Source organism: Theobroma umbraticum, unplaced genomic scaffold (assembly GCF_002168275.2).
Source record: "Theobroma umbraticum cultivar Fairchild unplaced genomic scaffold, ASM216827v3 scaffold_12.0, whole genome shotgun sequence".
Classification (NCBI taxonomy): Eukaryota; Viridiplantae; Streptophyta; class Magnoliopsida; order Malvales; family Malvaceae; genus Theobroma; species Theobroma umbraticum.
This window is the reverse complement of record NW_018397272.1, coordinates 2,702,713-2,716,314: the sequence shown is the minus strand read 5'-3', so window position 1 is coordinate 2,716,314 and position 13,602 is coordinate 2,702,713. Positions and strand designations below refer to the sequence as shown.

Below are 13,602 nucleotides of genomic sequence, written 5' to 3'. Positions count from 1 at the left end.
AGGATAGACATATACCTATTAATCATACATAGTCACTATAGGTCCTAAACTTAGCGAACTTAGCTTTAGTTAATGTTTTATAGACATATAGATAGTTAATGAAGCTAGGCAATTGTGTGATAACTCGACGGAGTATCATGCATGCTTAGGGAACCTAGACTAACATTGATTCTCATAAAAAGTAGGTAGTTGATTGATCTTGTATCCTTACAAAGCAATAACTGAAACCATAGCCTTAGGCCTTAATTATATTGTTTTCTCACTACACATTTAATTTGCAATCCTTAGGTTAAAGTAGACTTTTAGAGTAAATTTTATTTCAATTTAACAACTTGTTCCTCTTGTTGCTTGGATAAAACTTAGCTTGTTACAATTTTAGTAATTAATAACAAATAGTAAATCAACTCCTCGAGGGATCGACAACTCTACTTATCTCTATATTACTTGTTGCGACCGTGTGCACTTGTGCGTAATCTTTACTTGTATTTTGTAGTTAAATTTTGAGCACAATCCATATCAAGCAAAAGATTTATTTATTTAAATATTAAGCAACATTATTCAATACTCAGCTTATATACTCAGCTACAACTCAGTTACAACAAATTAACTAACCCACAAAAGTCAGATTTTGTAAAAGAACTAAAAGTTAACAAACAATCATAGTAAACAGAAAACTAACAGTAGCTAATACAGCATAAACTTGAGGAAGACCAATTAAAACGACAAATATTAAAACGTTTAAGCTTGTATGCAAAACGACACATAAACTGATCATTTAGTTACACACTTTTAGTATCATCAAAATGACTTAAGGACTGCCGTTTAACTAACCAACCAGACAAGCAGCTATTCAAACATCTTCATGAATTGCCTTTGTTCCTTAGCATCAAAACCAGATTTCAATCATTCTTCAACATACCCCTGTGATTGAACACCTAGTAAACTCCTAGTCTTTCTCTCATAAGCTCAAATTTCTCTCGATACATTCCTTTTGTGAATATGTCAGCCAGTTGTTCATCAGTGGGGCAATAAACCATTTGAATTTCACCTTCCTTGATTGATTCTCTAAGAGCATGGTACTTGACCTTTATGTGCTTTGTCTTTCCATGTTGTACTGGATTTTTAGCAATTGTTATAGCTGACTTGTTATCTACTTGTATCAAAGTGGCCTTTTCTTGTTCAAAACCAAGATCAGCTAATACTTTTCTTAACCAAACAGCATGGTTAGCTGCAGTTGTAGTGGCTATATACTCAGCTTCTGTGAAAGACTAAGCCACAACATCTTGCTTTTTAGTATTCCAGTAAAACACTCCACTCCCAAATGAGAAACAAAACCTCCTGTGCTCTTTGAATCTTCAACAAAACTTGCCCAGTCACTATCGCTATAGCCTTGCCGCTCACTGTACTCATTCTTCTTATATCTCAGACCATAATTCACAGTGTTTTTCACATACCTAAAAACTCTTTTGATAGTCGTAAGGTGCACAATTGATGGAGACTGCATGAACTTGGACAAAAGACTTGTTGAGAACATAATATTAGGTCTTGTTGTTGACAGATACAGTAAAGACCATACCATGCTTCTGTAAATCACTTTATGTGCTAGATCACACCCATCATCTTTACTTTGTTTACTTCCAGCAGCAAATGGTGTGTCAACTGCTTTGCATGACTCCATTTTAAATTTTTTTAATAAATCTCTAGCATATTTTGTCTGGTGCAGTATGATCTGATCAATGAGTTGAAGTATTTCCATTCCTAGAAAATATGACATAATACCCAAACTAGTCAATTCAAAGACACTTAGCATTTGTGCTTTGAAATCCTCCAAATAGACTTCATCAGGACCAGTGATCAACATATCATCAACATATAAGGCAACTACTAATATTACTAACCCATTTACTTTTTTCACATACAATATGTGTTCACTCATACTCTTGACAAAGCCTTGATCCTTAAAATGTGTATCTATTCTATCATACCGAGCCCTTGGCCTGGGTGCTTGTTTTAAACCATAAAGTGCCTTGACAAGTTTTCACACTTTGTTTTCAGCACCTTTCTTCACATATCCTTCTGGCCGTTCAATGTAGATATCCTCAGTTAAGATGCCATTTAAAAAAGCAGACTTAACATCTAGGTGGAAAATCTTCCAATTTTCTTTGGCTGATAGGGTTTTAAGCATTCTAATAATATTATGCTAGGCAACTGGGGCAAAAGTCTCAAAATAGTCAATGCCATATACTTGAGCATATCCTTTCACAACCAACCTTGCTTTGTACTTGTTGATTGTTCCATCAGGATTCAGCTTGGTCCTAAATATCCATTTTACCCCAATTACATGCTGATCTTTAGGTCTGTTTACTAAAAACTAGGTATTGTTTTTCTCAATCATACTCATTTCTAAGTTCATTGCGGCTTTCCAGTTCTCATCACATTCAGCTTCAGCAAAGTTTGAAGGTTCACTTAAGGCCAAATTGCACCTGCCATATATATCCTGCAATGTTCTTGTGCCTCTGACAACCAACCTTTCATCTTCAATATGCAAAGATTCATCATCACTGTCATTCAACTGATGATTTCCTTCATTATATCCACCACCAATGCCTTCAACTATATTCTTCTCCCAGTTTCAATAATGCCCTTCATCGAACATCACATCCTTACTGATAAAAACCTTGTTTGATTCAAGATTATATAACCTGTAGCCTTTACTTACTTCACTATACCCAATGAACACAACTAAAATTGATTTAGCATCAAATTTAGTTCTTTTCACATCAGGTATCTTAGCATAGCATATGCTTCCAAAGACTTTAAAGTGAGTAAAAGAAAGCTTGAAACCATACCACTCTTCATAAGGCATTTTATTAGACAAGGCCCTTGTAAAAGTCTTGTTAAGAAAATAGTTGGCTGTATTCACTGCCTTTGCCCAGAACTGCTTTGGCATGTGGTTTTGAAACAACCAACATCTACCCATCTTTACAAGTGTCCTATTTTTCCTCTCAAAGACACCATTCTGTTGAGGACTATAGGTTACTGTGACTTTATGTAGAATGCCAAACTCCATCAAAAAATTTTCAAACTTTGTGACAGTATATTCCTGGCCATTGTCACTCCTCAACATCTTTATATTGTGACTTGACTGATTCTCAGCCAATGCTTTGAACTTCAAGAAACTCATCAATGTTTTTGATTTCTTTTTAAGAAAATAAATCCAACAGTACCTTGTTAAATCATCAATGAATACAATGTAGTATTTACTACCACTCAATGACAATGTCTTCATTGGTCCACTTAGGTCTGTATGAACTAACTCCAGCTTCTGACTTGCTCTCCAATTCCTATCTTTAGGAAAAGGTTTTCTACTTTGCTTGCCATATTGACATGTGTCACACAACTTCTTTGGTTTTTCAATGACTAGAAGTCCATCAACCAATTGTCCAAGAGACATTTTAGACAAAAAAACCATAGTTCACATGTCCCATTCTTTTGTGCCAAAGTTCTGAAACATCTACCTCACTGTAGAAAGCGACATGTTTTGTATCCATTAGATCCAATGGATAGCAATTGTTCTTCATTTCCACTGTGATTAATTCAGCACCAAAAGGATCAAATATTGTACAATAATTATCCTTAAACAACAGTGCATAATGACTTTTGGCCAACTTTCCTACACTTAACAGGTTCTGATCAGCTTTTGAAACAAAATGAACACTAGAGATTTGTTTTACTCCAATAGGAGTTTTCACAACCACTGAACCAATTCCCAGAACTTTCAAGTAAACTCCATTTCCAATCTTTACTCTAGCATTGAAACTTCTATCCAACTCAGTAAAGAGACTCTCATTTCCAGTGAGATGATTAGAACATCCACTATCTATGAGCCATACACTCTTTGCCAATGGATCACCATCTGTTCTAGCCATAAATAGTGACTCTTCAATCTCATCAGTTTGCTAAGCTACAGTTGTTTTCTCCTCAGTGTTAGCTTTCTTAGTTTTGCAAACATTTTGTACATGTCCCATTTTACCACACGACCTACACTTGATATTAGGTCTATACCGGTAATAGTTACTGGTGTGATTTTTCTTCTTGCAATGGGGACAGGGTGGATATCTGTCACCTTTAACTTACTTATCATTTTCTCCTTTATTTACCTTACCCTCTGACTTTTTTTCCCCACCTCCTCTAGTCTTGAATCCTTTAGTTTTAGCCACTAAAGCATTTTCAGTCAAATCATCATTTCTAATGGCTCTTCTTTGTTCTTGAGCTAATAATGCATTTGTAAGCTCAGTCACTATGATTCGGGACAAGTCCTTTGAATCTTCTAATGAAGAAATCTTAGCCTCAAACTTTTCAAGAAGACTAACTAAAATTTTAGTCACCGCTCTTTTTTTGTTCAAATCTTCCCCTAACAACCTCAACTGGTTTACAATTTTCATAACCTTGTCAGTATACTCCTTAACACTCTCATTATCTTTCATTTTTAACACCTCAAATTCTCTTAACAAATTCAATATCTGAATCTATCTAGTTTGTTCACTACCCTGAAATTCTTCCCTAAGTTTATCCCAAACCTCCTTAAGATTATCCAAAGTCACTATTCTTGTAAAGATTGAATCAGAAACAGCAAAGTGTAAACAAGAAAGTGCTTTGTACCTCTTTGCAACATCTTCGCTATGCTACTTAATTTGAGCCAAGGTTGGGTTTGCGTGTCTTTGAATCGGTGGATCTCCCCCAATTTCAACCACTTCTCATAAATCAAATGCTTTGAGAAATGCTTTCATCTTGACTGCCCAAATAGAGTAATTTTCTCTAGAGAAGATCGGTGGTGCTGACGCGTTGTAATTGGATGAGGCCATGTTCAATCAATACAAACAAGAACAATGAATAACAGAAGAAAAACAGAACCTTGAGGTCCTTGAAGAACTAATGAGCTTTGATACCATTTTGCAAAATCTCAGAAAACTTCAAGAACGGGGAAAACTGATTTTCAAAGAGAGAATCAAGAAGTAGAGACTGAGAGAGGAAAAAATAACTGCACCAAAAAAACTTATTTTTTTTATTCTATACTCAGCTACAACTCAGTTACAACAGATTAACTAACCCACGAAAGTCGGATTTTGTAAAAGAACTGAAAGTTAACAAACAATCATAGTAAACAGAAAACTAACAATAGCTAATACAACAGACACTTGAAGAAGACCACTTAAAACGACAAATATTAAAACGTTTCAGCTTGTATGCAAAACGACACATAAGCTGATCGTTTAGTTACACACTTTTAGTATCATCAAAATGACTCAAAGACTGTCGTTTAACTAACCAACCAGACAAGCAGCTATTCAAACATCTTGATGAACTGCCTTTATTCTTCAACAGTATGGTTTTTGCAATATAACCATTCTCCTTTATTCTTTTCCCTCCTCTTGCTAGCTTGAAGAAGATTGGAAACTAAGCAACTGGGGGAGAAGTGCTTAGTTTACCAATCATATAAGGGTCCATCTACTTGAAGAACTCCATTACCCAGACGTTATAAACAAAACATTCGTATTTGATGCCCCTGAATCCAGCATTAGTTGCCAAGGCTTCTAATTCTAGCTTGTTTCGTTCCTTCCCTCTTGGAAGCTGAGTCATCATAAGGATATCCATCTGCGAAGTGCTTCTCCCAAAAGCATTGGTCTCGGGTAAAATTGGGAGGACGGTATCAACCACTATAACTTTTCCATCATCAGGGATGGCATTGTAACAATTCTTCAACAGCTTCAAACATTGTTCATCGCTCCAATTATGAAGTACCCCCTACAAAAATTTTTACAAGTTAATTAAGTCATTAATTTGTTATCTAATGTTTAAGCTCGTATTATTTGAAACTTTTGATGAAGCAAATAGCAAAAATTGAACAACCAATGCAATGACTAAAATGTGAAAATGGACTAATAGTTGATGATTTCTTGTGAGAGATGATTGAATCCGTCACTCACAGTTGCATATCAGGGGGAAAGATTGTCTACAAATGATATCTTACCTTCATGAAAATGGCATCGCCTTTAGGAATACTTTCGAACATATCTCCCCCTACATGTTCAACGCCTGCAATTTTTGTTGATGTCCTGTTAGTGTACAAAGTATACCAAATTAACTAGACAATACATGCTACTTAGCATCATTTCGGAGTTGTGTTTGATGGAATTAAATGAAATTCCACAATGCAAAAACCGAATTTAATTAAGCTATAAAGTGATTTTGAAAATCTTTTCTATTTCAAACGATTCAGTTATCTTTCTTTTAAACACAAAATCATGAGATTAACAGCCCTTTTATGGTGTCATGTTTGTAATGCACTGGACTAATGCAGCTACATTAAGTTGGCCAAACGAGGAAGGGAATGCAACAGATACAGTTAGCTCAGCATTTTACTTCCTCGTACAATATTCTGGATTGAGCGAATGATATATATAAACAAAAAAAAAAAAGAGAAAAGAAAAGGCTATATATGAGTTTGAGATATTATTCAGAATACATAGAATAATGTATTAGCCAAGTTGTTACCAGGATAGGTCGGGGCATGTTGTATAACATGAGGCAAGTCAAAATTAATTCCCTTAATGAAGGGGCACTTGGAAGTGATGAGGCTGAGAGTGACTCCTAGACCACCGGCAACATCAACCAGTCGGTTGAGCTGCTCAAAACCCTTGTAGGTCTCCAGGATCTTCTTCACGATTATAGTCGTGTGATTGATCATTGCAGTATTAAAAACTTGATTGAGCCTAGGGTCCTTGCCAAGGTATTCAAATACGTGTGTTTCATGGGCCCTGTCAAATGGAACTCCTCCTTCAAGAACTGCATCCTTCAGCTGGTACCTAGCAGTACATTAATATGCACGAATTTGTTAATTATAGCAGCCAAAAAGCTAAACAAAGTCAATAGTCAGGCGAATTGGGAACTTCTTTACGAGTTGAAATTGAGCAACCCAGCCTTTAGAAGCTACAACTAATTCAAGTAATGTACCAAACAAAAGGCAAGTGTCGAACATTGATACTGGGAAGGAGTCTTATCTTGTAATCATGGTCGGGTCAAATATACAAACAAACTTTTGGTCATGCCATAATCAAGTAGCTTTATCCCCGTTTCTAATGTTACCATCCAAGGATAAAAAATCATTATATTTACAAATTAGAATCAACAATGCATTGAATTATAAAATATTTTTGAAGTAATATCTAATATATACGCTCCACCCCATCGGCTAGAAGTTTTAATTCTCCGTTTGAGGATCAAGGTACGTGAAAATATGCACATATTAGCTAATGAAAAATCAGAACATTAAAAATTTATCTGCCTATAATTGAACAAACATTCCAAATCTCAACTGACCACCAACAATAAAGCTCTAACTAGACATCAACAAGTTTAATAGTTACTGGATAGTCAAGAAAAGAAGAGAGAGGTAGAGAGAGATGCACGAAACACACCAACTATCAAGGGAGACCCTGTCCTGATTCAAGGCCATCAAGGGGCCAAATGAAACACCATCTTCGTTTGGAACAAAGAATTTGGACACAGGCGTCAAACCATAGAACCTTTGGGGATTGTTACTCTGTTCATCTACCACAGAGCAACTAACAATACCATGGCTGGCCAAAACTCTAAGTATGCGGTCCAGCATCGACGGCGCCTCTGGATTCTTGCAAGGTAATTGCGCTGCTATCTCTTTTGGGGACAGCTTGGCTTTTGGACCAGCTTTGGCTATGATCTCAAGGAGTTCCAGTTGAATTGCTGCATACAAAGACATGGATAGCGCAGAAGAGCTGACAATCTGCATGGCATATGAGAAGCTTTCTTGGTCTTGCTCTGCATTATTGTTGCCATGAAACTGGTTTTCTACAGAAGATGCCATTGAACAATAAAGCCTTTTTTTCTCTCAATGAAATTAACTTGTATGTGTGGAATTTAAAAGGTTGACAAATAAAAATGAGAGGCAACTCTCACTCGGGCTTTATAGAGAAAAAAATGATCAAGAGGGGAAGGAAGCTATGAAAATTCGACGAAAGCGATTTTGCTGGCGTCCAAAGGGCAACGACAAGACTCCGGGCAACAACTGTACATTGGTTCTGTACACACAAATTTCAACAGTCAATTTGGAAATAAATATCAAATTTAATAATTACAGCCTAAACCCAATCACACACCTGCAAATTTCCTGTTGAAAATTAGATTGTAAAATGTGAAAACAAATATCAAATTTAATAATCAAATTCTAAACCCTAAACCCTCAATCCTAAGTCCTGAATCCAATTATAAACATACAAATTTCCTTACAAATTTCTTGTTGAAAATTGACTGTAAATTTGGAAGCAAATAACAAATTTAATAATTAAACATGGAATTCCAATCTCTGAAAACTCTTTAAAATAAAAAATAATCCTCTAATTAATTTCTTTAATGGTTGGGTCTTGACAACTTGATCTTAAATGCACAGAATTGGTCCCCTACCTTAATTAGGACTTGATCTTAAATGCACAGAATTGGTCCCCTACCTTAATTAGGACTTGATCAGGACTTGATCTTGAATGAACAAAATTGGTTTCCTTCCTTACGAAAAATGAAGATTGCAAAGTAATTTCTTGACAATTCTTTGATGTTGAGCAAATAGAATTTTGAGAGTTCTAGAGAGTTTTTTATTTTTTAGAATCTTCTTCGTTTTCCAATTATTTGTCAAATGGTTTGGAGGGGCACTATATTTATAGTGCTAGATGAAAAACGGTTAGATAAATAAATTTAAAGTAAAATAACCAAGACGAGATAAATTGGTTATGAGATATAAGTTTCCCTCTTTGAACTTAAGATAACAAAGAAGCTTGAAAAGCTAAGTTGTAAAACAAGAGTATAAGCTAATTGAGAAATAAATGCAAAAAGTAAAATGTACTCAACCAAGTTTTTATAAATGTTAAGACTCTTTAATGCCTACGTCCTCTTTCTTAATGGTACAAAGAGTTCGAATCCACTATAAACTATTTTTCAAGAATCAAGAATAATCTATACAAAAGTATTGCTTTTTTAGGATCAAATACAACCTTTACAAGCCATTACCTTTCAAGGATCAACCACAACTTATACAAACCACTGTCTTTCAAGGATCAAGCACAATCTATACAAGCCATTACCTTTCAGGAATCAAACACAACCTCTCTACCTTTTGCTTGGAAGTATAGCCAATACTACCTTCACTAAAGGAGGTATAACCTTTACATTACTTTTTATGTAGAGGTATAACCAACAATAGTGGATTTTCAAAGGAATATGAGCTTAAAACCTCTATGAAGGCTGACGAGCTGTTTAGGTATAAAAAGATGAGAGCTTTTGCAAGAATGATGAATGATGAAAGAATATTCGGGCTTATAAATTTTCAAATGACAGATAAAAATGTGATCTTGATTTTCTTTTCTGCTCAAATGAAGGATTTTTCTGCTCTTGGTTCTCTGCTTGTTTTTCCACTTTTTTTTAGCTCTCAATTTTCATACTTTTGGCATCTTCGGAGTAGTCATTTACAGGCCTTGTGATTTTTTACTTGTCGAAGTAAAATTTGAAATGAATTTTCATATGTTTTAGCTAGCTTGATCAAGTTTGTCATACTTGGAAAATCGATTCTTTGTTCTTGAGTTTTCAGTTCTTCATAAAGTCTATAACTTTCTATTTCCAAAGAATAGATCCTTTCTTCTTAAAATGTCGATTCTTTCTTAACTTGGCTCAAAAGTTGCACTTTTGCAATATTTTAAGAGTCGATTCTTCTTTTTCAAGGTGTTGGTTCTTCATTGTGGTTTGATGTCAAAATTTAATTTTGAATCTCATCTTTGAGGTTCCAATCTTATCCATTTATCCTATTTCTTCCCTACTTTCCAAGTTAGTCATTGATGATTTAAGAACTGATATCTTCTTTCTCAAGAATCGATTCTTTGTCTTCGAACTTGTGCTTGGATTCCTTTTATTTTCTTGGAATCGATTCTTGCTCTCTAAGTTGTCAATTCTTTCTTATCCCAATAGCTTCTGTATTTCAAGCATTGATATCTCTTTTTCATAAAATCGATTCTTCCTATAAAGAAGTAAAGAATTTTGCTTTTTGTGTAATGAGAATCAATTCTTCATTTACAAAATGTCTATTCTTAAGGTTGATACTTTGAGTTTGAATTTGTTCAAAAGCATTTTTCTTTGCAAGATTAACCTCAAAACTCTTTAGGATTTCCTTCAAGTTTAAAAACATTTTCTAAGCATTTCCAAAGCATATTTAAATCAATCAATTTTGTCATTTCAAAACCAAGATAAGCTAACAATCTTCCTCTTTTTGACATGACAAAATTAATAGCTAAATTTACTCATTAAAGAACTCCACCTAAATTTGTGCTTGACATTTCAAAAGATTTTAGAACCAGGGCAAAGATATAAAAAGGATTTGAAAGCATTGTCTTGAGAACAACTCCCCCCAAATTTGTGCTCATTTCAAAAAGGTTGCATGATATTTGGAAAGCACTTTTGAAATCATTTTTCAAGAAAATCCAACCATAAACACAAGTAAAGCTTTGGCAAACTTACTTATAATATTCTCCCCCTTTTTATTATATCAAAAAGGAATAGAAAACATAGTATAAAGAATAGGGAAAAAAAATTTTAGCTATTAAAAACAAAATATTTTTGAAAATATGCCTCGAGATAATTTTAACTAGATTTAGCCAAGAAAATGGATTTTTGGATAAAAATGCCCTTAATGAGACATCTTCATTGACGCGCACCCTCAAACACGCAAAATAAGAAAATAAATAAATAAATATGCAAAGAATTTACGAACATCTAATTTTGTGCAAAACATCTTCTTCTTTTTTTTTTTGCGAAGCTTGTGCAAAGCAAAATAATATTGCATGAGAAGGTTTTTCAAATATTTTAGACATGGCATTCAAATAATGTGAGAAGATAGATATTAAATGATCGAGGAATCGATCATGATGAATCAAAAACTTTTAGAATGATGTAAAACCAGAAATCCGTGGTAGGGTGGTGAATCGAAAGGAGAAATATGTGAATCCAAATCACGAAATGGTCATGCTACAGTAGGCCATAAGTGAGATGCCTGTGCATGGTCGAGTTTAGAGTTTGTGACACTCCATGAAGGGAATATGTGAGATGACAGGATGAGAATATGTGACAGGAGCAGAAAAGAATATGTGAGCTGAATATGGTGAGAATATGTGACACGCCAGTGTCAGAATGTGGCATGAAACGGCATGTCGGGAATATGTGACAGGGCATGGTGGAAATGTGTAACACAACTGTGCACGACAGGATTTAGAGTTTGTGACACGCCATAGAAAGAATATGTGACACGACAAGATGAGAATATGTGACACGACTCGAAGAGAATATGTGATATGATATGGTGAGAGAATATGACATACTAGTGTCAGAATGTGGTACACCATAGTGAGCATATATGACACGATAGGATTCAAAATTTGTGATGCACTATAAAAAAAATCTATGACTTTATAAAAGCTTTTAATGCATTAAAATTATAGACCTTATATAGAAAGAGTGATATTTTTATATAAAGTTGTTTTTTGATGACCCCTTTGTAAAACGTTGATGTGTAAAATACAAATAAGAAAGAAAGAAAAAAAGGAGGAAAAAGAAAAGAAAGCTTTGTGAGTGCACCTTGATGTGTTTGTGTGATCTAGAGAAAAGGTTTAAAGTAAGTTAATAAAGAGTGTGGGGGATGGAAGTAGGGGAGGAGGTGTAAGGAGAAAAAGCTTAGCTGAGGAGTAGGCATTTATGGGGAGTAGGGGAAGGGAGGGCTAAGGAGAAAAAAGGCTAGATGAGGAGTAGGCATTTATGAGGAAGTGCGACCGTGTTGATCATGTTTTTTATTTTATTTCATTTTATTTTTGAGTAAGTATGATAGGGAGGGACCTAAAAACAAAAGTAAGGGAGGGTGAAGGAGGTGACAGTGAAACGAGGGAGGAAGAGGAGTTTAGCTCAAGATAGAGGGTGATGAAGGTCTTAACAGATGGAGTGGTGGGGGTTGTTCATGTCTTTGAAATGACGGTTAGGAGAAAGTAGGGAATGTGACAAATGGCTTTCTTGAGTTGTAGAGAGATATTATAGGAATTGAGGTCATCGATTGGGGTTTAAATGAGCGGTGGACGGGGGGCGTTTATAAAGGTAGGGGAGTGGTTTTGGACTCTTCAAAAGAATGTGCCGATGATGATTGGTGATTTGATAAGGAGGACTGTGGGCAGGTAATGATGGATGGTACGGATTCAGGTCATGTTAAAAATTAGATTGTAAATTTGTTTTGGTTGGATTTCTTGTTGGCTATGATTGATTGGTGTAGGCGCAAATTTGTTGGCTAGGCTTGGAGTTATCGTTGAGGCTATGTGCTACATTTGGCTTAAGGGCCACTTGTTTATACTTCTCTGTTTACCATGGAACGGTTGTGTTTTAAATTTGGATGGGACCTTATGCGAAATGGCTTTTGTATATGAAGGCATTTTGAGATCATGGGTGTTGAGTTTTAGGTTGATTAGAATTCTATATCTTAATTGATTAGAATTTTGGTTTATGTACAACATTAAAGATTGTATAGTTTAAACTTCTTATTCCACATAGAGTCCTAATCACAATTCTACTTTAGACTTTTATACTATAAAAGTGGATCTCTAGGCTTTAGAATTATAAGTAGTGCTTTGAGAATCTTAGAGAAAGGACACTTTGTAACTCTGTCTTTTGCTCTAGGTGGAGCTAGAGTGGTTTGGGTGATGTTCTTGGGAGGTTATTGAGAAAGAGTGTGCAAGGGATCTTGGGTTGGTTTGGGGAGCATAGAGATCAATTTATGTACTTTAATTTTTAATAATATATAAGAATAGTTTCACTCCGTTGACGTAGACAAAGGCCGAACCACGTAAATTCTTGTGTTTTTTTGTTTGCTTGATCTATCTTGGTGTGTATCTGTTCTTGACAATTGCCATAACATAGGCTCGGACGGCAAGCTGGGCATTAGGATGATGCAGCTTAAAGTATATTAAAGGTAATAGGATTTTATCGATTCTGGTTTTACAAGTATGATATGCTCTTGTATAGATAGAGACACCAAGCTCTTTGCGAGCAGATATTTGCCTATTTTTGGAGTTTGGGCAAACGGTTAGTAATTGTACAGATTTTCCAATGTCTAAACCAGGTTTGGAAAAGCCTTCAGTTTGCTAATCACGTCGTAAATTTTGTTTCCAAATAGATTAGATGATTTGCATATGGAAATTTAGCAGCCGAAAGAATTGAGTGGTACCCATTTTTCTTCCATCTTGAACAAGGTTGTAAGAATTAAGAATGTGTTAAGTTTGACCGCAAGGCAACAAATAGGATGCTTTTGCCATGTGGGATTCAGGGTGCCATATCTGGCAGCTTCTTTGGTAATCTAACTAACATGCTTGAGCCCATGCACTAAGGAACTTGCGAGGTTTGTCCACTCTAAAAGGCTGAAAAATAGTGATTTGCAATAGTTTTGATAGCTACCGAACTTGGGCATGAAACATTATAGATGCAAGTTGCAGCAGA

The 13,602-nt window shown here is 35.2% G+C and overlaps 1 protein-coding gene and 1 pseudogene across 1 annotated transcript; both read right to left on the bottom strand.

Annotated features, from left to right (window-relative positions):
• Window positions 1-3,959: 3,959 nt before the first annotated feature.
• Window positions 3,960-4,865, bottom strand: LOC149526484 (uncharacterized; annotated as a pseudogene).
• A 184-nt stretch (window positions 4,866-5,049) lies between these two features.
• LOC110426667 (cathecol O-methyltransferase 1-like) lies at window positions 5,050-8,122 on the bottom strand. The gene is made up of 4 exons (XM_021441948.1): window positions 7,479-8,122; window positions 6,556-6,866; window positions 6,032-6,096; window positions 5,050-5,805 (listed from the first exon to the last, which is right to left on the bottom strand). The coding sequence occupies exons 1-4, from the start codon at window positions 7,901-7,903 to the stop codon at window positions 5,509-5,511; spliced, it is 1,098 nt and encodes a 365-aa protein (XP_021297623.1). The 5' UTR covers window positions 7,904-8,122; the 3' UTR covers window positions 5,050-5,508.
• Between the last annotated feature and the right edge of the window lie 5,480 nt (window positions 8,123-13,602).